The 18494-nt window shown below is 54.5% G+C and overlaps 1 protein-coding gene across 1 annotated transcript; it reads right to left on the bottom strand.

The window, feature by feature from the left end:
- Window positions 1-378: 378 nt before the first annotated feature.
- On the bottom strand, window positions 379-13528 carry NR2E3 (nuclear receptor subfamily 2 group E member 3). Its single transcript, XM_032791125.1, has 7 exons — window positions 13429-13528; window positions 11202-11321; window positions 11058-11156; window positions 8159-8340; window positions 5226-5466; window positions 2079-2184; window positions 379-640 (listed from the first exon to the last, which is right to left on the bottom strand). The coding sequence occupies exons 1-7, from the start codon at window positions 13511-13513 to the stop codon at window positions 508-510; spliced, it is 966 nt and encodes a 321-aa protein (XP_032647016.1). The 5' UTR covers window positions 13514-13528; the 3' UTR covers window positions 379-507.
- Window positions 13529-18494: the final 4966 nt, after the last annotated feature.

Genomic DNA, 18494 nt, shown 5'->3' with positions numbered 1-18494 from the left:
ATTTTTTTCATTAATTTTGCTGACGTTTGTGCCTCACTTTGCATCAAGAGCTGCATTTGCCGACCCTCGGTGTGGTGGTGTTAGTACAGTGTCCTGGCTTTCCACCATGCATCTGTGTTCTTCACATATGTAACGTTAGTTTCATCTTAGTAGGTAGGTACCAGGTGATTCTTGTGGTTCTACTAATGGAGCTTGTAAACTTCTGTTCAATTCTGAGTCAGAGCATCTGCTGTGTGAGCTTCCCAGGAGTGACTGAAACCCCCAATGGGTTACAATGACCTGAATGTTGATAGGAACAGAGATTAATCCTGGGCCATACTATGTCGGGATTGTAGATATGAAGTTGACTTGGACAATTCACTCAGGGCTGAGTGGGATCTCCACATTCCTTTCACCTGCTCTTTGGCTCAGTGCATTGGAAACCAGGTGCTTGGAACTACAGTGTTCGTGCCGCTCCAGAAGCCCTCAACACCCACATCAAGGGACCCTGGTCGCAAGAGGGACAGGTCAGTTTTTGAACATGTCGCAGAGCAGCTTCTCCATGGGAGTGTTCCCGATAGTTCTGCGGAAGAAGAGGATCTCAATCCGGTCTGAGGAAATAAACCTCAAGGAGGGAAGGAGCAGGAGCAGTTTCCCAAACCTGGAGGAAAGCATAGAAGTGTCAGTGTGGGTTTGGTTAGCTATTAAGTAGAAGGAGAGTCTCAAGGAGGATTTTACCCTGCTGTATCAGAGGTAAAAAGGCTAACAATATCACAATGAGTCAGTAATTCCCTGGCGAGAGGTGCTGCCCAAACAAAGCTTGCAGAGAGCGAAAATGTTCTGACACGGGTGGTTTCCCCTTGATTTATTCCCATCAAATTTCCCTTTGGGATAATGTGCTTGGGCCATCAAAGCATGTGTGGCCAAGTGTCCTGGAAAACACAGAGCAATTTGCCAACCTACCTACCACTGGGCTGTTGAGTGTAATGGTAAGGTTCAGGCTGGAAAGTAGGGACCTACCACTACAATGTTTTATGCTCTTCACAAGGATGAATTGACTCTAGGCTCCTGCCAGATCTTCCCAGCCATGCCTGGAGGAGCCACCATGTAGCCACTGTTCTAAAGCAGTGACACAATTGGCCTATGCTCAATCCAGCAGCTCAGTGATGCTGTCATCTGTTTCATGCCGTGGCTGCCTGCCCTTGATGGCTTCACTCCAGAGGAGGAATGAGACTCAGTAGGTACAAGCCTGAGTGAGGGGAACAGCTCAAGAGAGGAGCTGTTTGTGCATCCATGGTGCTAAAGACACAGAAAAGAGCAAGTCCTGCCTTGATAAGCTCACAATCAATCTAGGACAGATTCCATCATGGGGGAGGGCCAGAAGGGATTGGTGGAAGAGGCCTTCCAGCCCATAGAAGTTGGCACACGTTTAGGTTTCACCTTCTGCATGTTTGGGGTTTTTGTTGTAAATAACCATGGGATGTGAGTGCAGGAAGCCCTCAGATGGAGATGGGGCTACTAGGAAAAAGGAACATCCCCCTTTGCGAGAGGATGTGAAGAGAGAAGAGGGGATGCTTGGTGCACAGGAAGGAGGATGGTGGGTGGCATTGCATGACAGAGAAGACCTCAAAGGAGCAGTGGACAGCAGAGCGGGGATGAGCTGTAGGCAGGTGCAGAGCCCAGGATGCCTCGATGTGGAGGGGAGAATCCCACAAAGCTGAGTCACCCAGCACCCAATCCCTAAAGGAGGTGACGCTCTCCGCTCCCCCAGCAGAGGGCGTCAGCCCAACAGGATGAATCCACCTGTGCTTTAGCATTCTGCCTAGGCAGGAAAGGCTGCTAAAGGAAGGATGGACAGCTCAGCCCTGCCCCAGCTCTAGAGCAGCACAAGGCAAACTGAGGGCTTCAGCATCATGGAGACTAGCTTGTGCAGTAGGGAGAAGAGTGATTTCTAACGGACTTGCCTGGGGGGGGTGGCATTTGTTAGCTCAAAAGGGAGGAGAGGCAGGAAGGCAAGGAGTGAGACAGGCGCTGGCAAGAAGCCAGCAGCGAAGGGTGCTGCGTGGTCAGTGGCACGTCTGCAGTGTGAGTCCTGTTACCTGACAGTCTGGCTAGGGTAGTGTGTCCGGTTGTGTTGGTCCAGCATCACCTGCGACTGATCTTGCAAGTTCTCCACCTGCTCTGGATCTTTCAGGCCCCGTGTCTCTGTAACAAGATCAGGGCTGTTCTGTGGCACCTGCACTGAGAGAGGCTCCTCGTGCACAGCAGGAGCGCACACAATTCCCGTACTGTGGGGGAGCCAGCGGGTCCCACCACCAAGGAGCAAAGCCTGGGCCCACCTCACTTCCCAGGAGCCCCTCAGCACAGATGGAGCTGGTGAGGGCGTGCCCGTCAGATTGGATCACAGGTTGAACCAGCTCAGCTGAGCTGTAATTGTGCCTGGCTCGGCTCTGAGTGTGAGTCTGGTATTCCAGTGACACTCCCTGGGGGGAGCCTGGGTGGGCGGGGACTGAGGGCAGGGCCTCTGCTGTTGTTTGAGATGGTTCGCAGGTCATGGGACCCGACACCCTCTTGCTCTGGGACAGGTGCTTTAGCATCTCCTGTCTGCCCCCCTTCGTACCCCACGGTTGCTCCCCAGACGAACACAACTTCATACACAGTGGGAGGGGAGAGGTTGGGTAGCTAAGCTGGGGTGTCAACTCTGGCCTGGGATGCTGAATGTAACGGTGGGTGTGAGCTATACAGCTAGGGTGTTGGGTTTGTTTTTAATCAATTCACAGGGCTGTATCCTCTAGGGAAGGACATTTGCTGACGACATTAACACTGGAACCATCGTTAATACGGTGAGAGAAATCCGATCATCTTCAGAAACCATGTGGACGTGGCTTGGGCAACATGGATGAACCCTTGTGTATTAACTCCCAGTAGCTAGGGATGGCTGCTCAGAAGGAGATAGGGTTGCCAGGTGTCCGGTTTTCAAGCGGAACGCCTGGTTGAAAAGAGACCCTGGCAGCTCCAGTCAGCACTGCTGCCCGGGCTGTTAAAAGTCCAGTCGACAGCACAGCAAGGCTAAGGCAGGCTCCCTGCGGCTCCCAGAAGCAGCAGCATGTTTCCTCTCCAGCTCCTAGGCGTAAGGGCAGCCGGGGGCTCTGTGTGCTGCCCCTGCCCCAAGTGCTGGCTCCACAGCTCCCATTGGCCTGGAACTGTCTGGCTGTGCCTCCGCATAGGAGCTGTAGGGAGGACATGCCATTGCTTCCTGGAGCTGCTTGAGATAAGCACTGCCCAGAGCCTGCACCCTGACTCCCTGCCCCAGCCCTGATCCCCCTCCCACCCTCTGAATGCCTCAGTCCCAGCCCGGAGCACCCTCCTGCACCCCAGAATCCTCATCCCCAGCCCCACCCCAGAGTCTTCACCCCAGCTGGAGCCCTCACCGCCCACACACACCCCTGCCCAGAGCCCCTTCCTGCAGTGCGAATCCCTCAGCCCTAGCCGGGAGCTCCCTTTAACACACCAAATCCCTATCCTGGCCCCACACCAGAGCCCTCACCCCTGGCCTAGCCCAAAGCCCCCTCCTGCACCCTGAACCCCTCATTTCTGGCCCCACCTCAGAACTCACACCCCCAGCCCAGAGCCTGTACCCCATCCCACACCCTGACCCCCTGCCTCAGCCTAGAGCCCCCTCCCATACTTTGAATCCCTTGGCTCCACCTTGCAGCCTGGAGCCCTCACCTCCTATAGCATCTCACTGCCTCAGCCAGGAGCCCCCTCCTACACCCTGAACTCATTTCTGGCCACACCCCCAGCTGGAGCCCTTGCCTCCTCCCACATCCCAACCCCCTGAGCCAGCCTGGGGAAAATGAGCGAGTGAGTGAGGGTGGGGAGAGGAGCGACAGAGGGAGGGGGCATGGAGTGAGTGGGGGCAGGGCCTGGGAGGAGGGGCGGGGTAAGGGTGTTCAGTTTTGTGCGAGTAGAAAGTTGGCAGCCCTAGGTAACTGGGGTTCTGGGCACAGCAGCAGTGTGTGCCGGCAATGCCAAAGGAGGTAGGGCTCAGAGATTATAAATGACACAGAACTGATCTGTTTCCTGGCACTGCAGGAGAAAGGTAAATGGCTCAGACCATCCTCCCTCCTGTTTCCAAACTAAATATTGGGAAGCCGCTGTTGTGAGGGAGCAGCACACACTGCATGTGAGCCGGCTCCCAGGGCATAGGCTGGTCTCCTGGGCAACACGTTCCCCGGATTGCCTCCAGTCCGAGCAAGCAGGAAGCATGTGGGAAGGTCCCAGGCCTGGCAGCCAGTTTAGCAGGGCCACCGAGAGCAAGTTGAGGCCCTGGTGAAAAAAAGTGTCAGGCCCCCCAGCAAGGGCGGACCGGCTAAACAGGGCCGGGGATGCCAGGCCCCTGGCCCCCTTCTGGACCACAGGGCCCCAGTAATTTGTACTGGCTCCCCCACCCTCGTCGGCCCTGCAGTTTAGCATCCTGTGAGGTTGGAGAGGAAGGCAGCCGGCCAGGCTCTGTCCATGACCACAGTGAAATCGTCCAGAACGCCGCCTCTACAGAGCCACATGGGGGTCACAGGCCTCACCAGGTGGCCAGGGAGCCATTGTGAATGACAGCCACAGAGGGAGGGGCATAGAGTTCCCAGGAGCTCACTGAGCAAGGGTGCAAAGATCCTGCGCCCAACCTCCTCAGCCACTGCTGCCCAGTCCCCTCCCAGGTCACGCTCCCACCACTGGCTAGATCTCAGAGTCTCACTGCTGGCAGTTTGTGGGGGACTTGCAGTGCGAGCATCTCTCTGTCTGAATCTTTGGGCTCCATGATGGGATTCATACAGACCAGGAGGGACCCGAAGATGCTGTGCTGGCCCTGGACAGATATAACTGGTGTCTCCAGGGCTGGAGTCTGCTTCTCCAAAGTCCCAATGGCTCAAATGGCCACCTCGCCCTGGGCTGGGCAGGAAGGAGCTGGGATACTAGAGAGGCGGGGGCTGCAGAATGGGACTGATGGGCATTGGCAGAGCTGCAGGGGTGGTGGGAGGATAGGGCTGGAATACTGGGGGGCAGGGGCTTCAGGTCCAGACTGAGGGATGTTGGCAGAGCTCCGGAGGTGGGGGGACAGTAGAGCTGAGACGTGGAGGGGGGCAGGGGCTGCAGGTCTGGACTGAGGGGCATTGGCAGAGATGTGAGAGCGAGGCCTCCTGCCTCACGGCTGTCCCTAACCACTGTCCTGCAGCACCAACTGGGCTCACCTGGTTTGAAGAGCACAATGGCCTTCATGCACGCGAACTCTGTGGGGTCTATGGTCAGGGACTTGAAGCGATTGATAGTTTCCTGCAGGATACGGATGTCCACACTGGCAGACACCAGTTTCCCGTGGATGTTGGGGGAGAGCTCAGGCACAGAGAGCAGCGGGCAGCTTTCCAAGGGCATGGACCATTGGATGGCGCAGAGCAGGAACAGCTCGCTCCAGGCTTCCTCCAGCAAAATCACCTGCCAAGGCGCAAGAGGAAGGAACATGTGAGCTATGGGACGGGGCCGTGTATGTGTATGTATAGGCGGGTGTACAGGTGTAGGCAGGTGTAGGTGTACATGTACGTACAGCACCTAGCACATTGGGGCCTTGAGGCCTGATTAGGGGCTGTAGCTGCTCCCGTAATACAGACATTACATCCCCTTTTATCAGGGCCAGTGCAAGGATATTTTGCGCCTAAGGCGAAACTTCCACTTTGTGCGCCCCCCTGCACATCTTTTCATTGAGGGGCAATGAGCCTTTATAGACCCCAGCAGCCAGCCATGGCCAGGGGCTGCTCCTCAGACCAGGTTCCCCTGCTCCCCACCACCTGAACTCCCCTGGAGGATGCACATCCCCCCCGCAAGCCCAGCCCATCCTACCCCGCCAGCCCCCGCCCCGAGTCCACTCAGTGGCTTTCTTGGGCTTGGGCTGCTGCAGCAGCCCTGCGAAGGTGGCAGTGCCACTAGTGGGGAGCAGCTTTGCGCCCCCACCCCCACCCCAGGCTGCAGCCCAGCACACACACCCCCAGGGGCTCCTGCAGGCTGCAGCAGATGAATGCAGGTGGCGGCCCCTGTGCACACACCACCCAGAGCAGGCTCCAGGCCCCACACCCCAGTGGCGGCTCACATGCCTGAGAGCCACAGAGCCAAAGCACAAGCTGGGGGGCACATGGGGGGCTGCCGCCCTCATGCATCTACTGCAGTCTGCAGGAGCCCCCGATGGGGGGTGCCGAGCTGCAGCTTGGGCAGGAGGGGCGGGGGACGCGGCTGATCCCTTCTAGCGGTGCCACTGCCTTTGTGGTGCAGCTGCCCCCCCTGCACCATGCCGGCTCCTCCATGGCTGGGGTTCGCCGCCCCCACAAACCGATGCTCTGGCTCTCCGGTGCCTCCGGAAGGCGGCTCCTCCCTGCTGAGCCAGGGCACCGCTTTTTGGCACCCCCCAACCACTTGGTGCCGTAGGCAACTGCCTGGTTCGCCTAGTGGTTGCACCAGCCCTGCTTTTTACGTGTCATCTCCCAAAGGTTCTGAAAATGAGCTGCACAGCAGTAGCAACTACCACCGTGGGCCTGCCTTTTGGTCTGAGTGCTACTGGCCAAGTCGCCCATGACCACCTCACACATGGTCTCACCACAGCACTGCTCCACCAGGGCCCGCTGCCCCCTAAACTCTGGCCTTGGCTACACTGGAGAGTTGCAGGGCTGGTGGTAGCTTTACAGCGCTGCAACTTACTCCCTGTCCACACTGGCAAGGCACATACAGCGCTGTATCTCCCTGCCTACAGCGCTGCTTGTATTCCACATGGACGAGAGGAATAAAGGGAACAGCGCTGGTGCTGCAGCACTGGAGTGCCAGTATAAACAGTGATTAATCTTACTACGCTGTAACTGACCTCCGGAATTTTCCCATAACGCTTTTAACTAAAGAACTCTCTTTGTTTTGTTGTGGACTCGGGGCTCCCGGAGCTGCTTATCTAAAAAACAAACACAGCAAGTGTTTGCTTGAGCAGAGGCAGGCAGGGAATGTCCCCAGCTAGTGTTTGCTTGAGGAAAGAAACAGCACGGGAGGGGGGAGTCCATCAGAGCAGCTGCTTATCTGGTCTGAAGGCTATTTGCATGTAAGAGTGAATGAGAGGGGGTGGGGGAGGGGGTCGGAACTTGCCAGGCAGGGAGCTGACACAGTGTCGGCTCCAAAAATCCACTCTCTCTGTCTCCCCCATGCTCCCTGTCACACTCCACCCCACCCCTCTCTTTTGAAAAGCATGTTGCAGCCACTTGAATGCTGGGATAGCTGCCCATAATGCACCACTCCCAGCACCGCAGCAAATGTGGCCACACTGCAGCACTGGTAGCTGTCAGTGTGGCCAGACTGCAGTGCTTTCCCTACACAGCTGTACGAAGACAGCTTTAACGCCCAGCGCTGTACAGCTGCAAGTGTAGCCAAACCCTCTTGTGTTCCCAGCCACACAGTAGACTCATCACAAAGTGAAAGCCACCAGTATGCTCCAAACACATCTGATCTCGCCGGCCATTCCTGGCGGCTATGGTTCAGGAGGAGACATCAGAAGACCTGGATTCTGTTGTGATAACTGGGCCTACAACTTTGCCCCAGCTGTGAGCTCAGCTGTGAACAGGGCATGAGTGGGCTGTGGGGAGCGAGGGGGAAGAGATCGGGTCCTTTTAAAAAATACTCTCCAGCGGAAGGGAAAGGCAACAAAGGCTGTTGTTCACATGAAAGCCTTCCTTAACACTTTACATTTCAAAGGCTTTTGCTGTTTTCCCATCTTTGCTGTATCTTTAACAAAAGGTTACAAAGGGTTTTTAAGGGTGTTTGCCATGGTGCTAACTGCTAAGCCAGCTGAGGTGTCTCCAAACCAAACCTTGCGTAATTTGCACAGGGACTAGATTCTATGAACACTTAGCTCACGTGGCAGGACTGGGACTGAGACAAATCACTTCCCTCTTTGGGCCTGCGATCTGGGATGATGATTGAAGGGTGGGAGGTGAGTTCATCACTGTTTGCAAAGCGCTCGGGAAGGGGCACGCCCAGAGCTGTGTTGTCTGCTGCCTAGTCAGAGCCCTGCTGTCTGGTCCTGGGGTCGCCTCACCAATGTGCATCACACCAGCCCAGAGGCTACTAAACGGCAACCCAGTTAGTCCAGATCCCGGCTCACCTGGTCCCTGAAGGGCAGATTGGCAAAGACAGGCAGGTTTTTTGCCCATTTTACCGCCATGAAGAGGAGGCGGGCGGAAGTTTCATAGACACCCTCAGGGCTGGCGGATGGGTAGGGGGACATCGGGTACTCAGTCGAGGTCCTCTCAGGCTCGTTACCCGTCACGTCGATGTTCTCGTCGGCTGGAGGGAGGATTACAGCTGGGTCACTGACAGCAGCAGCACTCACAGAAACTGCCCCAGCTACTTCAGGGACCAAACCAGGGCTGGTCTGAGTCTTGCTGCTTATGGGTGGGGACATGGACAGGCCAAATTTGTGGGGGGGGGGAACCAACCTATTTTCCCCCCCAAATCCCTCTAACATTAGCTAGGTTTCCCTGATTTCTGTTTGCCCATTAGCCAGGCTCTGCAGCCCTCCCAAGGCAGCATCGGTCCCTAGCCCAAGAATCTGAGACAGCGGGAGCCCAAGCTGTGAGATACGGCACCTCTCCTGGTCCGAGCTGCTCAGGGAGCAAAGGGTGAGCACAAGGCAGAAAGATATTTGTGCCAGCCAGGGCTGATTCCCCCTGGCACCTGTGGGCCTGGCAGTTCAGGGCCCCACCATCTGTGGGCCTGGCAGTTCAGGGCCCCCAGCACCCCTTTCATTACAAATTAAGCACTGCAGGCAGGGAAGCAGTTTGGTACCAGCAGGGGCAGGAGCAGCAGGGCAGCTGATTGCTGATAGTGTCTGAGGCATACCGCAGGACCTTCACAGGCAGAGGGAAGCTCCACTGAAGACTCATCCACTCAGGGACGTCAGTGGCTGGTGCACACTCCTCGTGCGGAGGCAGCCTGGGTTTGCACAGAAGGCTGCCCTGCGTTCTATAGGAGCAGGGCCGTCCTTAGGCACAGGCAACATAGGCAGCTGCATAGGGCACCTGAAAATTTGGGGCACCACTGGGTCTTAGTGTCCACTCTGTTGTTTTCCTATCCGTGTTCTGACCCTTCCTGCAGGCTCCCACAGATGGCTGCTCTAGCCTGGTGAGTCTTCCTTGGGAGGGAATCTAGTAGTTAAAAGTGAAAAAACCTCCAGCTTGCCAGACCTATTAGCACAACATTGAAACTGTTAAAGAGACATTCAAGGGGTAATAAAGCCATTTAACAGGCATTTGCCAACCCCAAGGTATATACTGACAGGTTTCTGAGTGGTAGTCCTGTTGTCCTTGTTTTTGCTGATACAGACTGAGTCCTTGTGGCACCTCAGAGACTAACAAATTATTTGGGCATAAGCTTTTGTGGGCTAGAATCCATTTCATCAGCTGTCCACGAAAGCTTATGCCCAAATAAATTTTTATACTGTCAGTTTCTGACTTTACTGACAAAAACAGTTGTGCATTAATGTAATATTTACACAGAACATGTCAGTCTACAGGACCTTAGTTTAAAATTTGCTTTAAAAATATTTCATTAGTGAGCTGGTGAAGATTATAAAATCACATTTCTAAAAAATGCTTGCATAGAGTTTTAGATGCACAATCATCTTTAGCCTTAAATGCGTGGATCTTCAGACATAGAGTTTTTTAAATAAATCCTTCAAAAGACCTCCCTTATCTAAAATACACATTTTAATTACTATAGTTAAAAAAAAAAGTGCTTCCAAGTCTTCCTGTCCTTTCTGTCCATCCCTTCACCACCTCTCCCCCCACTCCCCACTGAAGAGAGCCCTTAAAGGGACAACAGTCCTTCCCTTCCAGATAGCTGGACAAAGAGTTTCCCTTTCTTTACTTCTGACTATCCGATGAACTAGTTTTAAAAGAACCCTCCAGCAAAATCAGTACCTTAGTAAGACATAAAATCCTTGTTATACCTAAAATCTTTGGAAACATATTTTTTTAAAGTTGGTGAAATTTCATAACCATGTCTCTTGTTATGGAGATCACACAAAGTAAATTACTGTTCCCTTTTTCTAAAAGCAATGAACATTGTTATGAACACACTAAACCTCTCTGATTAATTTAAAATAATGTCTTTGTTTCAGTGAGTTAAATATGTAGTAATCTGGAATGCTGGCTTAAGGTTTGAGTACATTTAAAATATAAATTCAGCTTAGAAATACTGATTAAGAAAATGTAAAACAGAAAAGCTGCATCATGTATTCCATTATATGTAATGTTGTATTCAGCAGGACAGCTGACTCACCCTTACTATGAAGTTTTTGCAAATAAATCTCTGACAAACTTCAGGGCATATCAAAAAACCTGTGATTGACATTTTTTATTCCCAAATTTTACTGCTTTTAATTAGGTACTTTCTTCATGTCCATTCTGCATGAGGGAGAGGGTATGGGAGTCTCTGCGGGGAACTGTGATTCTCTGCCACCATGAGGCAGGCCGGGCATCTCATTATCCTTTGCTGTCTCGTCCCTCCTCCCCCTCCCTCACCAGGCTGTGAGCTTGGGCTGCCATCCGGCATAGGGGCACCAGTTTAATAACACTGCGTAGGGCCCCATAAATCCTAAGAATGGCCCTGTATAGGAGAGGTTTGTGTGGTGGTGACAAGGCCTGTGTGGCCCTTAGTAGGGACAGGCCATTTTCCCTGGAGGCAGCTGCAGTCTGACAGCAGCCAGAGGGGCCAGCTCCACAGCTGAGGTCAGGCAGCACTGTGAACTCCAGTGCTGCTGGGGCTGCTCTGTGAATCCCAAGGGCTGGGGAACCAAGCGAAAGGGCTCAGGGCTCTGGCATGGCAAGGAGCACAGCCCCAGGCCCAGGCAGGGACATGGAGTTGATGCTGCTGGTGCCGTGCACTGGGAAAGAGCTCACCCACTGCCTAAGCTGGGTCTGTGCCACTTGTCATTGCCGATGCCCCAGGCTGGCATGCGTATTGCCACAGCCTCCCTTCCCACCCTGCGCCCAGCAACCCACCGTCCTCGGGCTCCAGCTTGGCGCAGGTCTCAGCTGTCATCAGGCTGGCCATGAAGCGGTGGTTACTCGGAGGAGTGGGCACCCGAGGTCCCAGGGTGCCTGGCACAGAGGAGCTGGGGCCCCTGAGGCTCGGCAGGGTGGGGCAAGGTGGCGGAGGGGCCTCTCGCGTGATGGCCAGGTGTGCAGGCTTGAGGCTTGTGTCCAGCGGGATGCTGTCGAGTCTGACCTGGGCAGTGCTGCGGGGCTGGCGCTCGTTCTGCACGGCTGGGGATGCAGAACAGGATGGTTAGGGGCAGGGCCATCCTTAGGCATAGGCAAAATAGGCAGCTGCGTAGGGCACCTGAAAATTTGGGGCACCACTGGGTCTTAGTGTCCACTCTCTTGTTTTCCTATCCCTGTTCTGACCCTTCCTGCAGGCTCCCACAGATGGCTGCTCTAGCCTGGTGAGTCTTCCTTGGGAGGGAATCTAGTAGTTAAAAGTGAAAAAACCTCCAGCCTGCCAGACCTATTAGGACACAATTGAAACTGTTAAAGAGACATTCAAGGGGTAATAAAGCCATTTAACAGGCATTTGCCAACCCCAAGGTATATACTGACAAGTTTCAGAGTGGTAGTCCTGTTAGTCTGTATCAGCAAAAACAAGGAAAAGTCCTTGTGGCACCTCAGAGACTAACAAATTATTTGGGCATAAGCTTTTGTGGGCTAGAACCCATTTCATCAGATGTCCACGAAAGCTTATGCCCAAATAAATTTTTATACTGTCAATTTCTGACTTTACTGACAAAAACAGTTGTGCATTAATGTAATATTTACACAGAACATGTCAGTCTACAGGACCTTAGTTTAAAATTTGCTTTAAAAATATTTCATTAGTGAGCTGGTGAAGATTATAAAATCACATTTCTAAAAAATGCTTGCATAGAGTTTTAGATGCACAATCATCTTTAGCCTTAAATGCGTGGATCTTCAGATATATAGTTTTTTAAATAAATCCTTCAAAAGACCTCCCTTATCTAAAATACACATTTTAATTACTATAGTTAAAAAAAAAGTGCTTCCAAGTCTTCCTGTCCTTTCTGTCCATCCCTTCACCACCTCTCCCCCCACTCCCCACTGAAGAGAGCCCTTAAAGGGACAACAGTCCTTCCCTTCCAGATAGCTGGACAAAGAGTTTCCCTTTCTTTACTTCTGACTATCCGATGAACTAGTTTTAAAAGAACCCTCCAGCAAAATCAGTACCTTAGTAAGACATAAAATCCTTGTTATACCTAAAATCTTTGGAAACATATTTTTTTAAAGTTGGTGAAATTTCATAACCATGTCTCTTGTTATGGAGATCACACAAAGTAAATTACTGTTCCCTTTTTCTAAAAGCAATGAACATTGTTATGAACACACTAAACCTCTCTGATTAATTTAAAATAATGTCTTTGTTTCAGTGAGTTAAATATGTAGTAATCTGGAATGCTGGCTTAAGGTTTGAGTACATTTAAAATATAAATTCAGCTTAGAAATACTGATTAAGAAAATGTAAAACAGAGAAGAGCTGCATCATGTATTCCATTATATGTAATGTTGTATTCAGCAGGACAGCTGACTCACCCTTACTACGAAGTTTTTGCAAATAAATCTCTGACAAACTTCAGGGCATATCAAAAAACCTGTGATTGACATTTTTTATTCCCAGTTTTTAGTGGTTTTAATTAGGTACTTTCTTCATGTCCATTCTGCATGAGGGAGAGGGTATGGGAGTCTCTGCGGGGAACTGTGACTCTCCAACACCATGAGGCAGGCTGGGCATCTCATTATCCTTTGCTGTCTCATCCCTCCTCCTCCTCCCCCACCAGGCTGTGAGCTTGGGCTGCCATCTGGCATAGGGGCACCAGTTTAATAATACTGCTTAGGCCCCCATAAATCCTAAGGACGGCCCTGGTTAGGGGTAGAGGGTCTGAGCACTGACATGCGCAGCAAACAGCACCAGACCCTGTCTGCCCCCTGAGCAGCTGCCCCCAGCCTCCCTGCAACATGGTTGTGTAGCGAGATGGACACTGACTCTCTGCCCCCTCCTTCTAGCTGAGGGTGGCAAACACCGTCCCACCCCTTCATCTGGAACCTGGCAGCCCTGGTACTATGTGCCGTGGGGACCTAGTCACGGCAAGGCTAGGGGCTGGCCCTGTCACCTAGCTGTGTGCTCTGGCCAGCAGCCTCTCCACCTGTCCTGAGCATCTCTCTGCCCAGCATCCACACTGTGGGCACCTGGTACTGCCTAGAGAGCCACAGCCCCAGGCCGCTACCCAGAAGCTCTCACAGTCGAAGGGCTGCAGGTGTGGCCTCCCCAGTCCTGCACCTTCTGGCACCCCCCTGCACTCACCATCCTTGTTCATGCCTGCTTGCAGGCACTTCTTCAGTCTGCAGGCCTGGCATTGGTTCCTGTGGGCTTTGTCCACGGGGCACATCCCCGTCCCAGCCTGGCACCTGAAGGGCAGACGAATGCAGGCCCAGTTATGTCAGCCCTCCTGGCGTGGCACCTGGGGGACGAGGTGTTTTCCCCAGTCCAGGATGCTGCATCTGCCCCATAACTAACTGACTAGCCAGGACAAGGCGCTGACACCCTGGAGTCAAACCCATGGCTGGGGACTGCACCATAACCTACCAGGAGTCCCACAGTGCCCACCACCCTCAGCCCAACAGCCCCACTGTGCCTTTCCCCCAGCGCCCGCCCCCCAGTGCAACAGCCCTACAGTGCTGGCCCACTCCTACTCCCCAGCTTAGCAGTGATCCCCCACTTGCCCAATGGCCCCATGGGTGGGCCCTCTGCAGCCCTGCGGTGCCTCCCCCAACAGCCCAGCATCCTTGCACTACCTGCCTCATAGGCTGGCTGGGCAGGGGGCTCAGCAGGACTCACTTGTCGGTGGCGGGGGGGGCTGGCTCCATCAGTCGCTGCTGGACCCTGCTGCTGAAGACCTTCCCATCAGTCCTGTCCCAGAGCTGTGCTACAGGGCTCCGTGGGGCACCAGAGGGTGACCAAGGGCGCAGTGGGGGCCAGCCAGGACACTAATGGGCCCTGTGGCTGACCCACCTGCTGGCTGCGGTTTGTGGTTTCCTGTCGGAGTCCTGGCAGAGAGGTGCCAGCCTGGCACAGGGCCTAGAGCACATGGTCTGTACTGCGCTGGCCAGGAGGGGAATGACCTGCCATCCGCCAACCCAGCACGGGCCTGGTCCTTCTCCCCATGCCAGTCTGAGCCTTGTCTCCTGGAGGGAGGGGTGGAGACGGCTCCAGTACAGTCCTGGCTCTGCGGCCATGGCACAGCCCCTCTGTGGGCTCACTGCTGGCTGGTGTGAAGTGGCTGGGCCTTGGGCAGTGCTCACATGGCAGCATCGGTCTGGGGAGCCATGGAGATGGACCTGGGCAGGGCTGGTGGGTGGGGGGAGCTGGCTCTGCCTTGGTTGGCTCCAGGGCCATCAGGCCAGGACTGAACACGGAGATGTTTGCAAAGGGGGTGAGAGGGGGGTGTCTCCTGGGACGGGCGCCCAACACCACCTCCTGCTGCGATGTCGGGGGATGCTGGTGTGTACCCCACACAGAGACCAGGGCGCCTTTGCCTGTGGCCACATGGGGCTTAGGGGTTGGCTGGCTGCAGGTCCCTGAACCTCCTGTGCCAGGGCTCAGAAGGACCAGCCCACCCTCACAGGCTCTTAGACTCCTGCCCCCGGGTGCCAAGGCCCAGGCAAGGGCAGCCCTAGAGCCAGTAGGGGAGGGGCCTGGCAGAGCTGGCATTGCCTCCCCCTGGCCCTGTGAGTCCAGGAGGCAGCACTCTCCTCTCACCTGTAAATGAGCTTCCGCCTCACGCTCCGCTTGAAGAAGCCGCTGCAGCCGTTGCAAGCGTAGATGCCGTAGTGCTTCCCGCTGCTGGTGTCACCGCACACCCGACATGTGAGCACCGGGCTCAGGGCTTTGCCGGGGGCCGGGCTGAGCCCTGCAGGGCAAGAGCAGGAAATCAGCACCTGGGCACCACGGCCTGGAGATGACCTTATCCCCTCAGACCCCAGGGCTCGGCTGGCGGGTAGGAGGCCAGCCCAACACACCCTCGCCCCCGGAACCCAGGCGTGAGCAAGCAGCACAGGCTGGGGAGACTCAGGACAGATAGGCCTGAGTGCTGGAATGGTGCAACTGAGCAGATGCAGTAGAAAACAGCCCTACAGCCCGTAAAGCCAGGGCTCCCCAACTCAGAGAGAAGGCACAGAAGGGATGGGGGCTCCAAGAACAATCAAATGCTTGGACAGCGCCTGGGACTATTTAGAGAGGTGTAGAAAATAGTGATTGGGATGGGGCCCAGCTCTCCCCCTCTCTTATAATACAAGAACAAGGTGATACTAGCAGCACTGGGCAAAGGTGGAGAATCTAATACCATTAAAAGGAACTCCTCCTTTATACAATGTGCAATTAGCCAGTGGAACTCACTGCCACTAGATATCATGAAGGTTTAGGAGGGCTCAGCAGAGGATCATGCATTGATGTAGGCAATGTGAATGTCTCCATCGCATTAGATGGGATCCAAAGGGCTACGGGTTATAAACCAGGAGGGCATGAGCCAACCTCTGTCTGGTGGGGGTTGGGAAGAAATGCTGCTATGGCAGGTTCTTGTGTCACTGCCCAGAATGAAGAGTCTGGTGCTGGCTGCTGTTGGTGCCTGGTGGGATTCCCCCATGGCAATGCCTGTTGTTACTGAGATTTGTTATATGCATTACAGTAACATCTGGACCCCACTGTGCTAAGTGCTGCCCAGAAAGAACAAGAAGCCAGACCCTGCCCTGGAGAGCTGTGTCCCCGCAGAGGCCAGTGCTGATCAAGGTGGGTCCTTTGGGGAGGACGCAGGGCTTGGGGCACAGGGGATAGGGCGGCCTGGGCTCTCTGCCAGTGGAACGTTCCTAACCATTTACTTGGCTGGGAGCTTCCTGTGTTGAGCTGGGAACTAAGGGGAGGGGGTGCGTTAGAGCAGGTTTGGCTGGGCTACAACAGCTTTCCATGCTAAACCTTCACAGGCCCAGAGCTCTTGGACAGACTGGACTTTGGGGGCTCAAATTCCCCCTACAGGCCATGCTGCTTTAACCAGCAGACCCAACTTCCGTCCCAGACCTGGCTCCCAGCCCCCTGCTCTAACCGCTAGCCCCCGGGGAAGCACCCTGCCTGTGGAGGCATGTGTTCTGGTGGCAGTGCTGAGTGGCCAGGGCTGTGTTTGCTGTGATCCCCCAGCCTGCTGAGCACCAAGAGGCCCTTCTAACACACGGCCGCAGCACAAACCCTCTGCTGGGACATAGCGGATCCAGCCCCAACTCTCACCCACTACATGCAGAGCCATCACTGCAAAAGGGCTCTGTCCTGTGTGCCTGGGATTCCCTCTCAGATCTCCCCCCAGCCTCCCCACCCCAGGCCCAGCCCTTGTGAGTTGAATGGGGACCAGCCTATGGGCGGGGGTGGCACAGCCCCTCCAGGGGTGAAAGCCCACTCCACACACCCCTGGAAGTGAGGCCCACTGCCCGCCAGCTGAGCAGCAATCTCAGCTGTGGGATGCTCAGTGCCCAGCACAGGGTATCTCCCATGTGCTGATGCTGGGTACAGGGCTGCTCAACTTTCCCTGGCCAGTAACATCCCTGGGCACATGGAGAGGCTCAGACAGGGCCAGGAGAAAATGCTTATTAGCCAGCCCTGCAAACGCTAAGCGGCTCGGCCCCAGCTCGATGGGGAACTGGGCCTTTGCCCTCCTTGTGAACTATCCCCCTCCAGTCCTACCTTCCCCTACATGAGACAAGCCCCCCTCCTCCTCCTCAACCTCCCCCAATCTCCACAGTCAAGAACAACACACAGGTTTCCGACCCCATTACAAATGATTAACCTTGTGGAATGGGTGGGAAAACTGAGGCACTGCAAAGGGTCCTCCTCCCCCAGCACCTCTGTGCCTGCCGCAGGAGTATCACAGACTCACGTCTCTCCTTCTCCTAGCTATGGGAAGAGTCAGCATCTGTGGGAAGGGGATGAAGGGTGGGGGGATGGGGCACAGCCAGACCCTAGAAAAGGGAGTTGGAGGGTGGGGACAGCAGGCATGCTGGCTCTCTGGGGCAGGGGAGAGGGGAGTGCGTGTCAGTGGCGTGATTGGCTTCTGGGGCACAGTGCTCTTGGAGTAGCAGGAGGCGGGGGACAGGCCCAGCCAGGCTCTTGCAAGAGGAGAGGAAGAGAGGTGGCTGAGGGACAGACTCTGGGGGGGTGGGGGCTGGGAGAAGAGCCTGAAGAGTGTGTGTGGGGATTCCTCATCCTGCTGCCAACTTGCTCTCCCCCCCTACCCCGGGGGGAGTGCTTGCTGAGTCCTCTACCACCTGCTACCGGAACACCCACAGGGGCTCAGCCCAAAGAGTAAGAATCAGGAGTCCCGGTTACTACTCTCAACTCTGTCCCTGACTTGCTGTATGGCCTGGGCCCAGCTCCTTCCCCTGCTCAGTGCCTCAGTTTCCCCACCTAGAAAATAGGGTTATTGGTCTCAACTGGGCTTTGCAAAACACCTTCAGATCACACCTGGATCCCAACCTGCTCAGGAAGCTGGGCTTGGCAAACCAAATTGCTCCTTAGTGTTCAGCTTTTAAATACATTCTCTGGGCTGAGGGGAGAACAGATCTGCTAACACAGTCACTCTGTGGGCTCCAGGGACCACAATCTGAGGATTTCATTAGCCCAGTCTCTTTCTCCTGGAGCAGAATTCCTTACATTTCCTGAAGGCTCCAGGATATGTTGACATTTTGCCCAGCCCTGTGGGTCTGGGTATTTTCTCAAAGCTCCAGCTTCTGGAGTCAGGGGACTTGGTGCAAATCTCAGCTTGCAATTCTTTAAATAATACATCGCTAGAAACTCATGATCCCTGCAGGATCAAAATAAAAAATGATGAGTAAAAAGAACCTGACATTTATTATTTTTAAGCCAATCTCATGATTTTGGGGGGCCTGAGTCAGGATTTTTGAACACTTGGAGTTGGCAGCATGGCTCTGGGGAATCACTAGTTGAGCTGGTCTTCTGCATCCCTGGCTCCAGCCACAGGAACCCCCTCGCACCATTATGCAATGGTACCCCCGTTGCTCTGTTTGCCAAGATGATGACACCTTGCTTCCAGCACTAATTCACCTCCCACCAAAGCTAACAAGCACCAATCGTTAGTGCTTACCTGTCAGCCAATGAGCATAGATGCACTAAAGCAGGTTCTCTGCAACTGTCTGTCTAGTTCCAATCCCTGAATTGCTGCAGTGTCTGGGCATCTCCATATGTCCCAAGTGCCAACCCATGCCCACCCTCATGGCCATTACTGCATCCCATGGCAGCACTGGCCCCAGAGGGAACATGGGCACATAGCTCAGGATTGCCCCTTACCTGACTGGCTGTCCTCCAGGCCAGCA

This window comes from Chelonoidis abingdonii, chromosome 9, assembly GCF_003597395.2.
Source record: "Chelonoidis abingdonii isolate Lonesome George chromosome 9, CheloAbing_2.0, whole genome shotgun sequence".
Taxonomy (NCBI): Eukaryota; Metazoa; Chordata; order Testudines; family Testudinidae; genus Chelonoidis; species Chelonoidis abingdonii.
The sequence above is the reverse complement of the archived record's forward strand: the minus strand, read 5'-3'. Positions and strand labels throughout refer to the sequence as shown.